The sequence below is a fragment of the Talpa occidentalis genome, unplaced genomic scaffold (assembly GCF_014898055.3).
Source record: "Talpa occidentalis isolate TD23 unplaced genomic scaffold, MPIMG_talOcc4v2.1 talOcc4.14, whole genome shotgun sequence".
In the NCBI taxonomy this organism is placed as follows: Eukaryota; Metazoa; Chordata; class Mammalia; order Eulipotyphla; family Talpidae; genus Talpa; species Talpa occidentalis.
This window is the reverse complement of record NW_023601433.1, coordinates 35535314-35557142: the sequence shown is the minus strand read 5'-3', so window position 1 is coordinate 35557142 and position 21829 is coordinate 35535314. Positions and strand designations below refer to the sequence as shown.

General features: G+C 35.9%; 1 protein-coding gene across 1 annotated transcript in view; it reads right to left on the bottom strand.

The window, feature by feature from the left end:
- SDCCAG8 (SHH signaling and ciliogenesis regulator SDCCAG8) overlaps positions 1 to 21829 on the bottom strand; it is a 270102-nt gene that overhangs the window by 221998 nt on the left and 26275 nt on the right. Inside the window, 1 exon segment of the mRNA XM_037509815.2 lies at positions 2186 to 2250. Coding sequence (XP_037365712.1) covers positions 2186 to 2250 — 65 coding nt within the window.

The following is a 21829-nucleotide window of genomic DNA, read 5'->3' as shown; positions in this document are numbered from 1 at the left end:
TACTTCGGTCCTTCTGCCTGCTCTGCTCCCCGCTCTGGCTCTGGTGAATTCTCTCACCCTCCCACGCTTCTGACTGTACCCAGTGCTTATATAATAAATAAATAAAATAAATCTTTAAAAAAAAAAAAATAAAAAAAAATAAAATAAAATCTTGAACAACTAAAGCCAGGCACTTTACCTCCAGTACATTTTGTTGTTGGAAAAAAGGAACTTTATTTCCCCCATACTCATACTCAAGATAATTTCTCCAACATAATAAGCTTTCATTCTTTTCTGACTTTCAAAGGATTTGGGAAAAGAACTTCAGAAGCACATTCCGAAGTCAAATGGTCTCCAATATTATTTTTGTCAGATGTAAAGAGAAAACACTCAAAGTAGATAAGATTATTTGAAATGCCAACAAAAAAAACTGAAAAGAAATAGTTATAGTTTCTGAGAGTAGCAATTTTATTTCTTTTGGTGAGAAAATGCCTCTTTTAATAATCTTAAAGGATTATTTCTACTAAAGGAAAATAAAGAAATAGAAGACTGCAAGGAACAAGTCTAGCTCATTGCAAGGTGATAGTTAATGTAATTAAAGATGAATTTAAAATTCATAGAATTTTAAATTTTAAATTCTCATAGAATTTAAAATTCTATGAGACTAAAAATGGCACACTCCATATGTATTATTAAATATATTACTTTAAAAACTGAAGTTTTAAAACATAGTGGTTATTAAAATATAACAAGACAAAAAGAAATCAACAATAGATCATTTTTAGATATTAGATTTCTTCATAAAAAAATCTCTACAGAAATCAGAATAAGGTATGAAAAATATAAAAACATATTAAAATAGATGAACAATAACTTGTCTCTACAAGTCAAGAGTTCTGGTTTTTTGTATCGCTCTAGCTAATTCTCTAGACAACATATGACTTGGAAAATTTTGTATACATTTTTGTTTTTTTTTCTTTTTTTAAAAAAGATTTATTTATTTATACAAAATGAGGGTACAGGCCAGAGGCACAGGAGGGTGAGAGAATTCACCAGAGACACAGCAGGGAGCAGAACCGGCAGACAGACCGAAAGCACTGCTGAGGGGAGTAGTGGGTGAGATAGGAGAGGTCTGCTGCGCCATGTGGGTATCTCCCTGGCTTGCCAGGAATCCACACTGCAGAGGCTGCAGACAGATTCACAGTGCTGTGCTCAACCCGCCACACCATCGGGGAGACCCACATTTTTCTAATTAGACTTATTAAAGTAAAATTATAAAAAGTATTTTAAAGTTTGATTTGAAAATATTTCATTACCATTATTTAAAATAACCTTTAACACAAAAAATATTACCTGGTTTCTTTTTCTATTCATAATATATAATAAATCACTAGCAATTAATCTATAATATATAGACTTTATAGGGTTTTTAAAAAACATCAAAAAATACATGAAAAAGGGGGCCTCCCCTGGTGCCGCAGCAGTTGAGCGCTGGGCTGCGAAGCTGCCCACAGCCTCTGCAGCGCTGGTTCGATCCCCGGCCACCAGTGAGGGTCCCACATGGCGCACAGACCTCTCCTGCTGCCCGCTGCTCCCCTCAGCAGTGTACTTCGGTCCTTCTGCCTGTTCTGCTCCCCGCTCTGGCTCTGGTGAATTCTCTCACCCTCCCGCACTTCTAACTGTACCCAGTGCTTGTATAAATAAATATATAAATCTTTTAAAAAAATACATGGAAAAAGGGGGAAGAAATTATATAAAACCCCATTATGTATATTCAAGTTAATTACATATACAAAAGTACTCAAGCTATAAAGTTATTGTTGAGTTTTAAAATTAAATTAAGAATATCTGAAGAGGGAAATTCTTGCAATTTGAAAACTAGAGTGCTTCATTTTTATTATTTAATTTAAAAGCATAATTTCTGTAAGAATAGCTAATGATTTTTACCTTTATGAGAAAACACACATGTTTTGCAACTAATGAAGGGATACAAGTGATAATTTAGTGGACAGTTCTTTGAAATGGTATTTGGGAAAGGACTTTAAAATTTTATGTCCCTTATGCTTTAATAACGTGCAGAAATTTTTCAGATTGCATATAAAATATCATCAAGTAATTCTTATATTGAATAAAATAGGCATTTCAACAAGCATTCAAATACATTTAATACTTTTGCTTTGACTTTAAATGGATGATAATATTTTACCTCAAAAACGTCAATTGAGAATCCAGGATTTCTTTCCTTTCCTCATAAATAAGTTTTAGTCTCTCCTTTAGAAAAGGAAAAAAGAACATTTTTTTCATATCCTGTGCTTTACTAGCAAATTTTAATTATTAATATTAACCTCAATATTTTTTAAACCAAGAGGAAAAACAGTGTCTCTTACACTTTCCATAATACACCCCAAGTTTTCTATTTTTACTAAGTGAATTCCTGCAGAACTACTGAGTCATAAAATAGTGATTACTATTTATTTTCAAAATTTCATAAATCAGGTTTCATTTTTAAAGCGTAACTAGGAAAAATCAGTTATAACTTGTAAGGTGCATTGGGCAAGGATCAAACCTTGGATTCCCCCATTGTGACTGCTGCATATTTGACAAAAATATTCATGGATGAATGATAAAAGGACAGTTATAAATCACATGATGAAAGATATTCTATCTACGAGTTTCTTCTGGTATCTAAATATTATTTCATTCAACACATATTTGTTGGGTGTTGAAGATGAAGATGCCTCTAACCTCAAGGAGTTTATAAATTAGATAAGAAAACAAAGGTATATGAGCAATTACAATTACATATAATTACTCTAGTGAGGTATACAGCAGATAAAATGAAATCAGAGCTTAAATCACTCTGAAGTATGGAAACAGGGAGATCAGTCAAAAAAGAACTGTAAATATCCAGATAAGAGATAATCCCATGAACAACAGTAAAGAAGCAGTAAAGGGTGGAGAAGAAAGAATATTTGACAGTTGCTAAGAGAGTAGATCTAAAAAGTTCTCATCACAAGAAAAAACGTTTTTGTAACTATATATGGGGGGGATAAATGCTAACTAGACATATTGTGGTGATCATTTCAAAATACAGATAGTCCCCAGTTTACAATGGTTCAATTTATATTTTTTTGACTTTCTGATGGTGTGAAAGTGATACACATTCAGTAAAAATTGCACCTCAAATTCTGAATTTTGCTTGTTTCCAGGCTAATGATAAGCAGTGTGATGCTCTCTCTTGAACCTGGACAGCAGCAGCTTCCAGTCATTCACACCATCACATGGCTCAAGAGTATTCTATGGAGTCTTTTTCACTTTCAGGACAGAATTCAATAAATCACATGAGGTAAACACTTCATTACAAAATACACTGTGTTAGATGATTTTGTCCAACTGTTTGCTAATATAAGTGTTCTGAGTATGTTTAATATAGGCTAGGCTAAGCTACAATGTTCTGTGGTTCTGTAGTTAGGTACATTAAATGCAGTTTTGAATTATGACACTTTCAATTTATGATGGGTTTATCAGAACATGCCATTTTAAGTTAAGCAAGATCTGTATATACAAATCATTATGTTGAAATGAATATAAAGTTGTAAGTCAATTAAACATCAATTAAAAAAAGACTTTCATATGTAACTATAAAAAAGACAAACTGATAGAATGTTATGATTGAATACCTATGTGGGAGAAAGAACATTAAAACTAACGCTGAGTGTCTGAGTTAGCAACCAGGTGAATTCTGGTTCTAAAGATTTTCTCACTGATAAAATGAGGTAAAATGAAATCATAAAAATATTCAACTGATATTAAAGACATTAAAACAAGAAGAAAAGGAGAACAATGTAGATAGGCAGTAAATCAAAAAGCAAGACAGTAAAATTTAAATCAAATTGTATAAACATAATATTAAAAGGAAGGTATTGCTAGATTAGAGGAAAAAAAACAAACTCAATTATGTATGCAATATACAAGAAACCCATTTAAAATATGAAGATACAAATATGTTGAAAACAAAAAGACAGAAGAAAATACAGCAGGTAACAATAATTAAAAGAAAGTGACAGTCAGTCTAAATATGAAAACTGTGTGCTTTTCCCTATACCAGCAGTGAGAAGGTTGAAAATGAAAGTTTCAAAATGTATACCATTTATGATAGTATTAAAAATAACTAATCTAGGAATAAGTCTAATGAAATATGTGCAAAAACTTTACTAATAAACTGTGAAAGGTTACTGCCAAAAATTAAAGATGACTTCAATAAACATAGTGATATATAATTTTAAAGGATTAGATGACCTAATACTGTAAAGATTGTCTTTTCAACAAATGGTGCTGGGATGCACATGTGTGTGTGTGTGCATCCATTCATATTGGAAAAGAACAAAATGTGGCCATCTATAGTTTATAATGTACAAAAAACAATACCAGGTAGATTATAGATCTAAATTTAAAAAGCAAACCTAGGAGTCTCCTGGCTGGCCTAGGGGTTAAGTCTCTGTGCTATCACTGCTATGGCCTGAGTTCCATCCCTGACCAGAGCGCTAGCCCACATATGGCGCAACAGACCTCTCCTGTCTCTCCCACTGCTCCCATAGCAGTGTATTTCTATAAATCCAAGCTGTTCTGCTCCCACTCTGTCATTGGTGAATACTCTCACTCCTACACCTCTGGCCTGTACCCTAGTAAAAACAAAACAAAACAAAACAAAAAAACCCCTAAAATAAAAAGAAAAACTATAAAATTTCTATAAGATAAGATGACGGGCCTCTCTGGTGGCACAAGGGGTTAAGAGTCGCAGCCTATGAAGCAATCCACAGGCACTGCAGCACGAGTTCGATTCCCAGCCAGGGAGCTGACCCACATGGCATAGCAGACCTCTCCTGACTTGCCTGCTGCTCCCCTCAACAGTGTATTTCAGTCAGTCTGCCTGTTCTGTTCCCCACTCTGTCTCTGGTGAATCCTCTCACCCTCCACACCTCTGGCCTGTACCCCAATTCTATGCATAAATAAATAAATCTTAAAAAAAAAGATAATATAAGATGATATCCTCACAACTTTTGTCTAGGTAAAGACTTTTTATATAGGACACAAAAAGTATTCTATTCATATATAAGTTGATCCACCAATGAAAATGAACAAACTTCTGCTACATTCAACATGTTATAAATTTAACAAATATAATGTTGAAAAAATAAGCCAGATAAAAAAGAATAAAAATTTATGTTTAGGTAATATTTTTTTGAAAACAGGCAGAAATTAACTGGAGTATTTATGGAAAATATTTAGGAAATTCTTATGAAAGGAGGATGGCATGATCAAATAATGTCTATTGTAAAAAGCTACAGAAGATAAGGAATGGCATGCAGAGATCTGTGTGTTCTGGGTGACTGGTTGTATGTTTGTTTTAGCTTCTGGGATTCAAGAATATCTGCATCAAACATTAGCTGAATATGATGCATAAGCCAGTCAAAGAATTACTTCAGTGATACAGATAAGCTATATAGGTCTTTACAAAAACAGTTTAGAACTATCTTGACAAAAGGAATATTAGAGACTTCAATAAATAAGACAGCAAACTGGGCCTCCCTGGTGGCATAAGGGGTTAAGCACCGTGCTATGAAGCAATCCGCAGCCTCTGTAGCAGGAGTTCTATCCCCTGCCGGCCAGGCAGCAACCCACATGGCACAGCAGATCTCTCCTATCTCGCCTGCTGCTCCCCTCAGCAGTGTATTTCAGTCAGTCTGCCTGTTCTGCTCCCCACTCTGTCTCTGGTGAATCCTCTCACCCACCTGCATCTCTGCCTGCACCCCAGCTCTTGTATGCATAAATAAATAAATTTAAAAAAAAAAAAAGACAGCAAACCTTGGTGGAAATTAGAAAATAGGATACTTGACTGGAGTTAGCACACTGTAATAGTTTAATTCAATTCCTAATTTTAACATCAAAAATAATTGCAAAATATACAAAGAGAGTGGAACATGATTCACTCAAAGGAACAAAATGAGATGAGATAAAACATCCTCAAACTGTAGACGTAAGTCTTACTAAACAAAATCTTAAAAGCAACTGTTTTAAATATGCTCAAAAAGTTAAGAGGAAACATGGACAAAGAACTAAAGGAAATGAAGAAAGAAAATAAATTATAAAAAGAAATCAAACAAGGAGACATACAGATGCAAAAGGCACGTGAAAAATGTTCATCATCACTTATCATGAAGCAAATGAAATCAATATCACAATGCAATATAACCCCACTCCTGTAAGCATGACCCATATTAAAAAGACCAGAAACAAGTGCTAGTGAGGATGTGGAGTAAAGGTACTCCTCCTACACTGCTGGTAAGAAAGTAGACTGACCCATCCCTTATGGAAAACAGTATGGAAGTATCTAGAAAGATTAAAAATGGATCCGCCATAAGACCCAGAAATTCCACTCCTAGGCATTTACCTGAAAAATTAAAAAATACTAATTCAAAAGGAGACTTATGCTCCTCTGTTTAACTGCAACATTATTTACAATAGCCAAATAATGGAAACAATCTAAATGCCCTAAAACAGATAAGTGGATAAAGAAGATAAGGTATACATACACACGTGGAATATTACTCAGTGACAATTTGTGGCAACATGACATTTGTGGCAACATGGGTGGAGCTGGAAGGGATAATGCTAAGTGAAATAAGCCAGAAGGAGAAAGATAAAGGACGGATGCTGTCAGTAATATGTAGAAAAAAGGAAATCACACAAACTTACACCTTAAACACACATGACACAAAAATTAAAAAGAAGCACAGATCTAAACATAGAATAGAAAATCATAAAACAATCATAAATAGGGGGGGTGATATTAGTGACACTGGGTTTGGCAATCATTATTAAATATAGCACGAACAATGCAATCCATGAAAAATAATTAAGTTGGATTTCAATAAATGAGTGTTTTTGCCCTGTGAAAGACAGTTAAAAGAATCAAAAAATATGCCACAGACTGGAAAAAATAATCACAAAAGAACTATCTGATAAATGACTGGTATCCAAAATACATAAAGAACTCATTTTCACATTCCATTTTTTCCAAATTTTATTGATTTGTCATTTATGTAACTATATAATTTGGGAACAGCACCTCACATCTCAACATGTGCAAATGCTTCATTCACTCTACACCATTATCAATACCCTAGCACATTACCTTAAAGGTATTTTCTACTCACCAATCCCCTCCCCTCTGGTAACCACTATATTTTAAACAGAGTCTTAATAGTTCTTTTGTTGTTCTGAGAAAGTGGAATCACTGGATCATATGGTAGATGAACTTTTAGTATTTTGAGGAACCTCAACACTGCTTTCCATAGTAGATGGACCAGTTTACACTTCCATAAGCAATGTAAGAGGGTTCCTTTTTCACCCCATCCTTCCCAGCACTTGTTATTTTTTTTAATCTGTGCCAGTCAAATGGGTGTGAAGTGGTATCTTGCTGTTTTGATTTACATTTCCCTGATAATAAGTGATGTTGAGCATTTTCGCATATGCCTGTTGGCTATTTGCACTTCTTTGAAGAAGCATGTGTAACTCTTCTGCCCACTTTTTGAATGGGTTATTTGCTTTGTTTTTGTTGAGTTGTGTGACCTCTTTGTAGATCTTTGTTATCAGTTTCTTATTAGATGTATGGTGTGCAAATATTTTCTCCCATTCAGTAGGGTGTCTCTTTGTTTTAGTCACTATCTCTTTTGCTGTACAGCTTTTTAGTAGGATACAGTCCAGCTATTTATGATCTCCTTATTTTCCTTGCTTCTAGTGATGAGTCCTCAAAGATACTTCCGAAGTTTACACCATGGAGTGTTTTGCCTACCTTTTTTTCTAAATATTTTATGGTTTCAGGTGTGCATCCAAGTCTTTTATCCATTTTGAGATGATTTTTGTGTACTGTGTGAGATAGTAAACTAGTTTCATTCTTTTGCATGTGGCAGTCCAATTTTCCCAGCACCATTTCTTGAAGAGGCTTTCCTTGCTCCAGTGTATAAAAACAGCATTCCACAGGTATGTGCATCTGTTTTTGTTCAATACAATGATGTTTTTATTATTTTGGCTTTGTAATGTAGTTTGAAGTCTGCACAGGTGATACCCCTGTTCTCCTTTTTGGGTGAGGAGAGCTTTAGCTATTCAGTACTTTTGTGATTCCATATGAATTTCAGTAACATTTCTTCCATTTCCTTGAAGATTGCAATTTATATTTTTATTGGAATTGCACCAAATCTGTAAATTGTGTTGGGTAGGAAGGCCGTTTTGATGTTGATTCTTCCAATCCATGATCAGTATCCATTTCTCTGTATCTTCTATTTCTTTTAACAGCGTTTTATGATTTTCCTTGTATAAATCTTTCACCTCCTTTGTTAGGTTTATTCCAGGTATTTGTTTTTTTTGTGTGTTACAATTGTAATTGGGATGATTTTCTTGCTTTCTTCCACTTCAGACTGATTGTATACAGGAAGGCTACTGATTTTTGTGTACTGATTTTGTAACCTGCTACTTTACTGTGCTGGTTTATTGTTTTAATGAGGAGTTTTTTAGGGTTCTCTCCATATATTATCATATCATCTATAAATAATGATGTTTACTTTTTCTTTCCCAATTCAGATCCCTTTATTGTCTTTCTCTTGGTAATTGCTCTAGCTAGGACTTCCAGTATTATACTGAAAAGCAATATATCCTGTCTTGTGCCCACATCTTAGTGAAAAGGTTTTTAGTTTTTCACCATTAAGAATAATGTTAGAGGGCCTCCCTGTTGGCACAAGGGGTTAAGCACCGCACTATGAAGCAATCTGCTGCCTCTGTATCATGTGTTCGATCCACAGCCAGTCAGGGAGTAACCCACACACACCTCTCTGGTCTCGCCCACTGCTTCCCTCAGCAGTGTACTTCAGTCAGTCTGCCTGTTCTGTTACCCACTCTGTCTCTGGTGAATCCTCTCACCCCCTACATCTCTGGTCTGTACCCCAGCTCTTGTATGCATAAAGAAAAAGAAAAATGTTAGAGGCCTCCCTGGTGGCACAGGGGTTAAATCTCAGGGTTAACACAGCAAGGGTGGCCTGAGTTTGATCCCTGGCCAGGAAGCTAACCCACATGGTACAGCAGATCTCTCCTGTTTTGCCCACTGTTCCCCTTAGCAGTGTATTTCAGTGCATCTGCTTGTTCTGCTCCCCACCCTGTCTCTGGTAAATCCCCTCACCATCCCCCATCCCCACCTCTGGCCTATACCCTAGTTCTTCTGCACAAAAATAAATAAAATCTTAAAAGAAAAATGAATGATGTTATAGCCTCTTTGGTGGTCCAGTGCTTAAGTCTCAGGGCTATCACCACTATGGCCTGAGTTTGATTCCCGGCCAGGGAGTTCACCCACATGGCACAGCAGACCTCTCCTGTTTCGTCCGATGTTCCCCTTAGCAACTTATTTCATAAATCTGCCTGTTCTGCTAAATAAATACTGTTATCCTCCCACCCCCACACCTCTAGCTTACACCCCAGTTCTATGTAAAAGCAAATGAAAGAAAAAAGATGCTCTTAAAAAAAATGCTGCTAGTTGTGGGTCTGTCCTATATAGTTTTCTGATGTTAAGCTGTATTCCTTTTATCCCAAGTTTTTCAAAGGCCGATGTCATAAATGGATGCTGAACTTCATCAAATGCTTTATCAGCATGTACTGATATGATCATAGGTTTTTTTTAATAATTCTTTTGTTGATGTGGTGAATTAAGTTAATTGATTTTTGGATGTTGTATCATCTTTATGGCCTTGTAATAAATCCCACTTGTCCATGATATATAGCCTGTTTGATGCATTGTTAGAATTGGTTTGCTAAGATTTTATTGAGTATTTTAGCATCTATGTTCACTAGGGAGATAGTTCTGTAGCTTTCGTCTTTTGTGTTGTCTTTGGTTTTGGTATTGGTGTGATATTGGTCTCATAAATGTATGTGGTAGTATTTCTTCTTTCTCAATTATTTGAAAGAGTTTTAGCAGGGTAGGTATTAGTTTATTTTTTTTAAGATTCATTTATTTATGCATATAAGAACTGGGGTGTAGGCCAGGGGTGCAGAGGGTGAGAGGATGCACAGAGACAGAGTGGGGAGCAGAACAGGTGGATCTACTGAAATACACTGCTAAGGGGAGCAGCGGGTGAGACAGGAGAGGTCTGCTGCACCATATGGTTAGCTCCCTGGCTGGGGATCAAACTCAGATCACAATGGTGATAGCATGATAGTGCTGAGACTTAACCTGTACACTACCAGGAAGGTTGGTATTAGTTCATCTTTGAATATTTGGTAGATCTCACTTGCATACTACAATTTCTTTATCCAGTCATCTGTCAATGGCATTTAGTTTGGTTCTAAACCTTGGTTATAATGAATAATGCTGCTGTGAACATAGGATTGCATATATCTTCCAGTATTAGTGTTTTCATATTCTGTGGGCAAATGCCTAGAAGTGGAATTACTTGATAACGTAGTAGTTACATTTCTCTATTTTTGAGGAATCTCCATACCATTTCCACATAGAACCCACATCTTTTACTTCATATCCTCTCCAATATTTGTTGTTTCTACTCTTTTTGATACAGGCCATTCGCATAGGCAATTGTGGTACTGATTTGCATTTTCTTTTAAATATGTGATGCTGGGCCTCCCTGGAGGCACAAGGGGTTAAGACACAACCTATGAAGCTGTCCATAGCCTCTGCAGCATGACTTTGATCCCCTGGCCTGCCAGGGAGCAACCCACATGGCGCAGCAGTCCTCTCCTGACTTGCCCGCTAATACTCTCAGCAGTGTACTTCAGGTCCATCTGCCTGTTCTGTTCCCCACTGTCTCTGGTGAATCCTCTCACCCCCCATTCATCCAGCCTGTACCCCAGCTCTTGTATGCATAAATAAATAAATCTTTAAAAATAAATAAATGTGATGCTGAGCACTTTTTTCTCATGTGCCTACGGGCCATCTACATTTCATCTTTGCAGAGGTGAGTAGTGTCTCCTTAGGACTTTTGTCCATCTTTTAATTTTTTTTTTTTTGGTTACTTAATAGTAGGAGTTCTTTATATATTTTGGAAATTAACCTCTTGTCAGATGTATAATGTACAAATATTTATCCTCCCAGTTTGTAAGGGTGCCTTTTTGGTTTTGTGGTGGTTATTGACCCTGGACAAAAGCTTTTTAGTTTGACATAGTCCCATTTGTTTATTTTTGCTTTTGATTCACTTGCTGTTGGAGCTGAATCTCTCTGAACATCTCTAGAGTTGATGTTTAGATGTTACTGAACATCTCTGAGGTTGATGTCCAGGAGCATATCCATTTTACAGTTTCAGGTCCTCTATCTGTATTTTTAAACCATTTTGCATTACTTTTTTTGTTGATGGCATTAAACAATAATCAAGTTTTTTTTGTTTGTTTGTTTTTTTGTTTTTAGATTTGGCTTTCCAAGTTTCACAACACCATTTGTTAAAGAAACCTTCCTTTGCAAATCTTGGCTCCTTTCACATAGATTTGCTACCCATATTGTTTGAGTTTATTTCTGGGCTCTCAATTCCATTAGTCTGTGTTTCTATTTGGATTATAATACCATAGTGTTTTGATTATCACTTTGTAGTATAGTTTGAAATCAGGGCCCACAATACCTCCACTTTTCTTCATTTATCCCAGGATTAGTTTAACTATTTGGAGTCTTTTATGTTTCTATACAAATTTTAGAATTATTGGTCCAATTTACTGGAAAAATGTTATTGGGATTTGATAGCTATGGCACTAAATTTGTAAATTCCTTTAGGTGGTATGGCCATTTTAACAATGTTTATTCTTCTGATCTATGAGCATGGGGTCCTTTTTATTTCTTTGTATCTTCTTTTATTTCTTTTGAGATTGTTTTCAGTGTATAGGTTCTTAGCTTTCTTTTAAAGTTTACTCCCATGTATTTCCTTCTTACGTTACAATTGCAAATAGGATTACTTTAATTTCTCTTTTCTCAACTTGTTTACATCTAGACATAACATATTTTTGTATAGTGATATTGTATCCTGCCAAATCATTATATTCCTTTATTATTTCTAGTTGTTCGTGTATTGCTGTTGTTGCTTTTGTTGGAATCTTCTGGATTACATTTGTATATTATCATGTTATCTGAAAATAGTCATAGCTTTACTTCTTTTCCCAATCTGTATTCCTTTCACATCTTTTGCTTGCTAATTGCTTTCAGAAGGACTTTTAATATTATGTGGAACAGTAGTGGTGAGAATGGACATCCTTGTTTGCTTCCTGATCTTTGGGAAAACACTGTCAATTTTTCACCACTGAGTATATTACCTGTGAGTCTTTTATACATGGCCTTTATTTATGTTGAAATATGTTTCTTGTATTTCCAAATTATTGACATTTGTTTTAAAATCATAAAAGGTTTTAGCAGCTTGGAAAATGATTTTTTTTTGCCTCTATTGATATGATCATGTGATTTTTACCTTTCTTTTTTGTTGATTTAGTGAATGTTGTATATGTTTGAACCATCTTTGCTTCACTGGGATGAATCCCACTTGATCATGATATATTATCCTCTTAATATAGTGTTGTATCTTATTTGCCAAGATGTTGTTGAGGATTTTTGCATCTATATTCATCAGGGACATCATTCTATAGTTTTCTTTTTTTGTGCTGTCCTTGTCTGCTTTGGGGATCAGAACAATGTTGAACTAGTAAAGTATACTTGATTACTCTATCAATTTCTATGCATGTAACTGGTCTATTCAAGCTATTTTATCCTGTTTTTTTTTTTTTTTTTGACATTTGCTGTTGACAGACATTTTAATGTTTGGCACTCATGATTATATACACACATATATACCTGTATATACATATTATATCTTATATACATTATATATATACACACATATGGTTTAATTTACATAGTTCTAACTACTACTGAGTGTGATATATACATCAATCATTTGGATGCCCTCTATTTCAGTTCATGCTCGTCTTTCACAAATTTTTTTTTTTAATTAATAAATTTTATTTTTATATTCCCCATACAATTGCAATCCTGTTTTAGTCTTGGAAATTTTTATAGTTCTAACATAGAGTCATTTCTTCTACTTTGTGAACACTTGTTTGTATATACATGTCCATAACAGTCTCCTGTTGTATTCCCATGGTATCTGTTGTAATTTTGTATCTTTCATTTCTATTTCTTTCACTTGGGTTTTCTCTCTTCATAGACAGCCTAGCTAAAATTTTAACAATTTGTTTGTCATTGCAAAAAACAAGCTCTTTTTTCACCAGTCTTTTTTCATAATCTTTATTTCATTTACTTGTTATGATTTTTATTTCCTTCCTCCAAATTTTTTCTGTTTCATTTGTTATTCTTTTTCTAGTTCCTTTAGATCTAAATTTAAATTCTTTATTTAAAACTTTTGTCGTTTATTGATGGGGGAGTCTGTACTGTTATGTATTTCCCTCTTGGTACTACTTTTAGAGCATCCTATAAAATCTGGTAGCCTATCTCTTCATCTTCTTTGGTCTCTGCATAATTTTTTATTACCCCTTTGATTTCGTCACTGATCATTCAAAGGCATGTTGCTTAGTCCCCACATGTCTAGATTTTTTCCAGGCTCCTTATAGTGATAGATTTTAAGCTTTATGCCATTGTGATCAGAAAAGATGCTTGATGTAATTTCAATTTTCATATTTTTAACTTTGTTTTGCATCCCAGCATATGATCTATTGTTGAGAATGTTCCATATGTAATTGAAAAGAATGTGTGTTTATTTCTTTATGGATACAAAACTCTGTATATGCCTATCAAATTCATTACTTCTCTTATGGGCATTGTTTCTTCATTTACTTCTTGCCTGGGTGATCCATTCATTGTTGCAAGTGGTGTTTGAGATCCCCTACTATTATTGTTTTGTGGGTCTATTAATAATTGTTTTACACATTTGGGTGCACCTGTGTTGACTACATTAGAACTTGATTTTCTGATTTTCTTTATGAATTGTCCTAATTATCATTATATAGAGCTTTAATGGCAATGGATACCTTTTTTGGCTGCAGTCTAATTTGTCAGATATGAGACTAGCAGTTTCTGCCTTTTTTCTCTGTTATTGGTTTTAAATACTTTGCTCTAGTCTTTTTTTTATTTAAATAATAAATTTTATTTTTATATTCCCCCATACAATTGCAAACCCCTCATTCTGACCCCAATCCCTCCCCTCCCGCCCCCACCCCCAAAAAGTGTCTCTGGTTCATAGTTTTTTGTTGATTTTGATTTTCACTTTCTTATATTCATTTTCCTGGTCCCTTATTTAAGTTTTCTAGATTCCTGCTATGAGTGAGACCATCCGGTATTTTTCTTTTTCTTTTTGGCTTATTTCACTGAGCATGATCCCTTCCAGCGCCATCCATGTTGCTGCAAATTGCATGTGTTTATCTTTTTTGAATGCTGAGTAATATTCCATGGTATATATGTACCACATCTTCTTGATCCAGTCATCTATTTTTGGGCATTTGGGTTGTTTCCAAAGCTTAGCTATTGTAAACAGTGCTGCTATAAACATAGGGGTGCAGGTGTTCTTTGGAATGGATGTTTCTGTGTCCTTTGGGTAAATACCTAGGAGTGGAATTGCTGGATCATATGGAAGCTCTATGTTTAGTAGGTCCAGAAATCTCCACACAGCTCTCCATAGTGGTTGGACCAGTTTGCACTCCCACCAACAGTGCAGAAGAGTACCTTTTTCTCCACACCCTCGCCAACATTTGTTGTTGCTAGATTTTTTAATATGTGCCATTCTCACTGGTGTGAGATGGTATCTCATGGTAGTTTTGATTTGCATTTCCCTGATTACAAGTGATGTTGAACATTTTTTCATATGTCTGTTGGCCATTTGCATTTCCTCTTCATAGAAGTTTCTTTTTAGCTCTTCTGCCCATTTTTTGACTGGATTATTTTCTTTGTTTTTGTTGAGTCTCATCAGCTCTTTGCAGATTTTTGTGATCAGTCCTTTATCATTAGTGTTGGGTGCAAAAATGTTCTCCGAGTTGGTGGGGTTTCTCTTTGTTTTTGTTATTGTCTCTTTTGCTGTGCAGAAGCTCTTTAATTTGATGTAGTCCCAGCTGTTTATCTTTGCCTTCACTATCACTGCTTTGGGTGATGTGTCTGTAAAGATGTCTTTGATGTGCAAGTCCCGTAGTGTTTCGCCTATATTTCCTTCTATGTATTTTATGGTTTCAGGTCTTATGTCTAGTTCTTTAATCCATTTTGAGTTGATTTTTGTTTATGGTGTGAGGTAGTGGTCAAGCTTCATTGGGGTCACTTTTGCATGTAGCGACCCAGTTTTCCCAGCACCATTTATTGAACAAACTTTCTTTCCTCCAATGCATAGTCTTTGCTCCTTTGTCAAAGATTAGTTGACCATAAATCTGTGGGTTTATTTCTGGATTTTCTATTCGATTCCATTGGTCTGTATGTCTGTTCTTGTTCCAATACCATGCAGTTTTGATGATTATGGCTTTGTAGTAGAGTTTGAAGTCTGGGAGTGTGATGCCTCCATTTCCTTCTTTTTTTTTCAGTAGAGCTTTGGCTATTCGGGGTTTTTGGTGATTCCATATGAATTTCATCAATAATTGTTCTATTTCTTTGAAGAATGACATTGAAATTTTGATTGGAAAAGCATTGAATCTGTATATTGCTTTTGGTAGGATGGCCATTTTAATAATGTTTATTCTTCCAATCCATGAGCAGGGGATGTCTTTCCATTTCTTTGTGTCTTCTTCTATTTCTTTTAACAGTGTTTTATAGTTTTCTTTGTATAGGTCCTTTACCTCTTTTGTTAGATTTATTCCCAAATATTTGATTTTTTTTGTTTCGATAATAAAAGGGAAGGTTTTTTTAATTTCTTCTTCAGATTTATTGTTTGTGTATAGGAAGGCTACTGACTTTTGCCTGTTGATTTTGTATCCTGCCACTTTACTGAATTGATTGATGAGTTGAATTAGTTTTTCTGTGGAGTTTTTGGGGTTCTCTATGTATATTATCATATCATCTGCAAATAGTGATAGTTTGACTTCTTCTTTTCCTATTTGGAATCCTTGTATGTCTATCTCTTGTCTTATTGCTCTGGCTAGGACTTCCAGTATTATATTGAAAAGCAGTGGTGAGATTGGACATCCTTGTCTTGTCCCAGATCTTAATTGCTTTCAGCTTTTCACCATTGAGAATGATACTGGCTGTTGGCTTGTCATAGATGGCCTTTATAATGTTGAGGTATGTTCCTTGTATCCCAAGAATTTCAAGGGCTTTTATCATGAATGCATGTTGCACTTTGTCGAAAGCTTTCTCAGCATCTATTGATATTATCATATGGTTTTTATATTTCTTTTTGTTGATGTGTTGGATAACGTTGATTGATTTTCGGATGTTAAACCATCCTTGTATCCCTGGAATGAATCCAACTTGGTCGTGGTGAATTATCTTATGGATACATTGTTGGATTCTGATAGCTAAAATTTTATTGAGGATTTTTCCATCAGTGTTCATTAGGGAGATTGGCCTGTAGTTTTCCTTTTTTGTGTTGTCCTTATTCGGTTTTGGTATTAGTGTAATATTGGCTTCATAGAACGTGTTTCGTATTGTCCCTTCCTTCTCAATTTTTTGGAAGAGTTTGTGAAGGATAGGCACTAATTCCTCTCTGAATGTTTGGTAGAATTCATTTGTAAATCCATCAGGTCCTGGGCTTTTGTTTTTGGGGAGGATTTTGATTACCATTTCAATTTCGCTGCTTGTACTTGGTCTGTTTAGGTGTTCTATTTCTTCTTTATCTAGCTTTGGGTGATTGTAGAGTTGTAGGAATTTGTCCATCTCCTCTAGATTGTTGAACTTGTTTCCATATAACATTTCATAGTAGTTACTGATTATTCTTTTGATTTCTGCTGTGTCTGTTGTGATTTCTCCTCTTTCATTTATGATCCTGTTTATTTGTGCTTTCTCCCTTTTTTCCTTTGTGAGCCTGGCTAGGGGTTTGTCTTTTTTATTTATTTTTTCAAAGAACCAGTTCTTGGTTTCATTGATCTTTTGGATTGTTTTTTTAGTTTCAATTTCATTTATTTCTGCTTTGGTTTTTATTATTTCTTTTCTTCTACTGGTTTTGGGGTTTTTTTGTTGTTCTTTTTCTAGATCTTTGAGCTTCGAGATTAGGTTGTTTCTTTGAGTTCTTTCTTGTTTTTTGATGTGAGCTTCTATTGCTATATATTTCCCTCTTATTACTGCTTTTGCTGCATCCCATACATTTAGGATATTGGTGTCCTCCTTGTCATTCAATTCAAAGAATTTTTTAATTTCTTCTTTGATCTCCTCGTTAGTCCAATGGTCTTCCAGTAGTGTGGTTTTTAATCTCCATGAGGTAGGATAGTTCCTTGCCTTCTTTTTATGGTTTATTTCTAGTTTGATGCCTTCATGGTCAGAAAAGATGGTTGGTATGATTTCAATCTTGGTGTATCTGTTGATGTTTGTCTTGTGCCCCAGTATGTGATCGATCCTGGAGAATGATCCGTGTGCGCTTGAGAAAAATGTGTACTCCGTTTTTTTTTGGGGTTTAGTGTTCTATAGATGTCTGTTAAGCCCAAATGCTCTAGGTCCTTATTTAAAGCTTTAGTTTCTTTACTTATTTTTTGTCTTGTTGATCTATCCATTGTTGATAGTGGTGTGTTGAAGTCTCACACTACGTATGTGTTTTCTCTGATGTCTGTTTTCAGAGAGGACAACAGTTGTCTGATATATTTTGGTGCTCCTTCGTTTGGTGAGTATATGTTAATGAGTGTTATTTCTTCTTGAAGTATTGTTCCCTTGATCATAATGTAGTGACCATTGGCGTCTCTTTTTATTTTTTTGAGTTTGAAGTCTGTTTTATCTGATATAAGTATAGCTGTTTCTGCTTTCTTTTTTGGTCCATTTGCTTGTAGGATTGTTTTCCATCCTTTATCTTTGAGCCTATTTTTATCTTTTGTAGCTAAATGTGTTTCCTGGAGACAGCAAAAGGTTGGGTTTTGTTTCTTAATCCAGGCTGCAACTCTGTGTCTTTTTATTGAAGAGTTTAGTCCATTTACATTTAGAGTTAATATTGATATGTTAGCATCCGTATTTGCCATTGTGTTTGTCTTTCCTTTGATTTTATTTATTTATTCTTTTAATAACTTTTTTTTTTTTGGCCTTCTTTCGTTGTTATTCGTCCCTCTGAGGTTCTGGCTTTAGGATTCCTTGTACTATTTTTTGGAGTGGGGGTTTAGTCGTAATGAAATTCCGGAGTTTCTGTTTGTCTGGGAAGATCCTTATTCTTTCTTCATAGAGGAAGGAGAGCTTTGGGGAATAGAGTATTCTTGGTTGGCATCTGTTTTCTTGGAGTCTGTTGACTATGTCCCTCCACTCTCTCCTTGCCCGTAGTGTTTCTTCAGAGAAGTCTGATGTCAGCCTGATTGGTTTTCCTTTGAATGTTATCTGTTTCTTCCCTCTTGTCAGCTTCATTATTTTTTCCTTGTCCTGGATTCTTGGGAGTTTTACTATTATGTGTCTTGCTGTGTTTTTCCTTTCGTCGTGGAAGTTTGCTGTTCTTCTTGCTTCTTGTATATCAATTTTCAGCTCCGTCTCATTTGGGAAGTTCTCTTCAATTATCTCCTGGAATATTTTCTCTGTTCCTACATCTCTCTCCTCTCCTTCTGGAATTCCTATAACTCTTATATTTCCTTTCCTCATGGAGTCAGATAGTTCCCGAAGTCTTTCTTCATTCTTTTTCCTTCGTACTTCTCTTTCCTTTTCTGTTTTGGTTCTTTTTATTTCTGTGTCTTCAAGAGTACTTATTCGTTCTTCCATTTCATCTATTCTGCTTTCATTGCTTTTCCCAGAATTTTTAGTTCCTCCATTAATTCTTTGATCTCCTGCATTTCTTTTACTTCCCTCTTTAGGGACTCAATTTCATTCTTCTGACCATTGTTTTCCCTCTTTAGGGACTCAATTTCCTTCTACTGATCATTGTTTTCCTTTATGAGTTCTGTCACTTTTTTAATCATGGCAATTTTAAATTCTCTTTCTGGAAGGCTCAGAAGTTCTTCCAAGTTGCTGTCGTTGCAATCTGGGGAGTGGTTTTCTTTTTGTGGTGTGCTTCTTTCCTGAGGAGTTGTTAGGTTGCGTGTGGTTCTTCTACTCCCTACTGTCTGTTTTATAATTTGTCATATGCCTTGGGACACTGTGTTGCTCGGACTGGCTGGGATCTTGGGTGAACTTCTCCGCTCCCCTCTGGCTCCTCCAGGAGCCATCTCTGGCTTCTGGGGGAGCTTTCTGCTGGTTTTAGGCAGTCTTTACTGAAGAAATGTCCCTGTTCTAAAATGGTGAAGTGGGATGCAGTCCCTGCGCCTCCGGTCTCAGGCACACTCTTCTGCACGCCCGGTCTGCCCCGGACGTGGGTGCCTGCTCCCTCTGTGGGCTCAGACTGCTGGTCGGAAGGGGCCTGGCGTGGGCTAACTTTCCAGCTGGCCACTGGGTCCTCCACAAGCCTTCTGCCCTTTTCAATTCTTTTCTTAAGAAGTTTCCCTGTTCTATGGGGTGTTAGTGACTTTTTTTTTTCTGGTCGCTAGGTGGCGCCAGAGATCTCTCCTACTCTCCTTGGGGGGCTGTTTTTCAACCCCCCCCCCCGTGGGACAGGGAGCAGAGCGAGAATGGTAGGGTAAACCTCAACGGCTTTGGGGTGCTGTGTCTGCCTTGTGCCCCACCGTCGTGGAGAACCCACGCCCCGAATTTCGTGCCCCGGGTCTCAGTTCAAAGCCCGTCGTTTGTTCTTGTTGGTCGTTTTAGTTTGTTTTCCTCCTCTCTGACGGTCTGAGAGTGCAGACTCTGTGGGCGGGGGAGGGGAGCAGGGTTCTGCGCTTTCCTCCCTTCTAGTCCTCTTTTATGCAACTTTCTTCTTCGGGTAGTTTGCTGGAGTCACCCGTTTATCTTCGTGTCCCACTTCTCACTGGGTCCTGCCGCTTTTCCTCCCTATTAACTTTTTTTAATGGGAGATCTTACTCGCAGCGTCTCCTCGCCGCCATGTTGCTCCGCCCCCTCCTGCTCTAGTCTTTCAATTTAAGTCTATGTGTATCTATATTAAGACTTTGGATGCATAATCTAGAAGAGTAATACATTTTTATCCAACCTGTCATTCTGTGACCTTTGATTGCCTTTGATTGGTGGGTTCAGAACATTCACATTTATGGTGATTATTGCTAGATGAGTCTTATTTATTGCCATTTCATCTTTTGGGTGTGATTTTTTTTGGGGGGGGGTTGTTTTATCATTCTGCTATTTCTTTTTCCATGTGCTTCGAATTGCCTCTTCATTGGGAAGGTTTCCCCTGGTGATTCTCTCAACTCCTTCATTTCTTCTAATTGTCTTGATTCCAGATTTTTGCTTTGAGGTTACTATGAGGATTGCTTCAAATAGTCTATATTTGAAATAGTCCTTTTTGTGCTGGTATTGAGTTCTTGCCATTTGGCTATACAGATTGTCCCTTTCTTCCTATCCTTTACATGCTTTTTGCTATCTCATATTATTCTTAGTTATACTTCTGATTTTGTATTACTATTCATCACCATTGTCAAGATTTTATACTCTTTTATGTTTTCTTTTCTTAAAGAACTTCTTTCCACATTTCTTATAGGGTACATCTGGTGGTAGTAAACTTTAGCTTTCGTTATTGTTGTTTTTGTCTGGGCAGGTTTTTATTTCTCTATCACATTTGAATAATTAGGATAGAGTATTATTGGCTTGTAATTCTAATATTTTGCAATTGTATTGTACACTTGAGGATGTCTTTGAGAAATCTGATGATAGTCTGATCAAGGTGCCTTTGTATCTTACCTTCTTTTTTCTCTACATTTTTTTTTTTTTTTAACAATGATGTGCCCTGGCATAAGTTTTTTTGCAGTTAGAAATTTGGGTGTTCTTTTTTTTTTTTTTGGTTTCCTGAACATTAAGAGTTAGTAAATTCCTTAGGTTAGGGATACTGTCATCTATTATTTCTTTGAACAGAGTCTCTGCTTCTCATCTACCTCCCATACCTGGGCCCTTGCCTCTTTCTCCCTTCAGGAATACCTGATATCCTGTGCTTCCTCTTCTAATGGAGTCTGATATCAATCATAGAGTTTCTGCATTTTTCCTAGATCTTAATTCTCTCTCTTCTTCCAGTTCATTCATTCGTACATTTGTATCTTCAGTTTCTGAAATTCTCTCTTCAATCAGCTTAACTCTATTTAGTATGCTTCCCATGGTGTTCTCATTTCATTCTGTGTCTATTTTTATGTTGTTGTTTTTTTATGGCCTCAGTCTGTTACTGAATCTTTTTTTCTGAAATCCTGAACCTGTTTTTCTGTCATTGATTGAACTTCTAGGATTTCATTAAGTTTCTTTATAATTGCTATTTTAAAATGGCTGCCTGTTATGTCCTTGAATTTTGTCATTTATTTACATATTTGGACTTTTCTTTTTTTTTCACCTTTTCCATCTTGTGTTTAAATGTTCCTTGTTTCCTTGGCAAGTTTCTTAATTTGTCTTTTCTGATATGGGCACTGTGGCTTTAGATTTGTTTGTCTTCTTAACTTCTTCACTGTGGTTGAGGGAGAGAGGGGAAGCTAGAGCTAGAGTTTTTATACTTAGTACAAGTCTCTGTGGGGAGGAAGTGCTATACCATGTGAACAGTTTTACACTGGTTGTTCTCCTCTTTAATCCAAAGCAAGCACTGTTCACTATTGCACACAGCCCAGATTCTAGTGCACACATCTTTGTCATTGC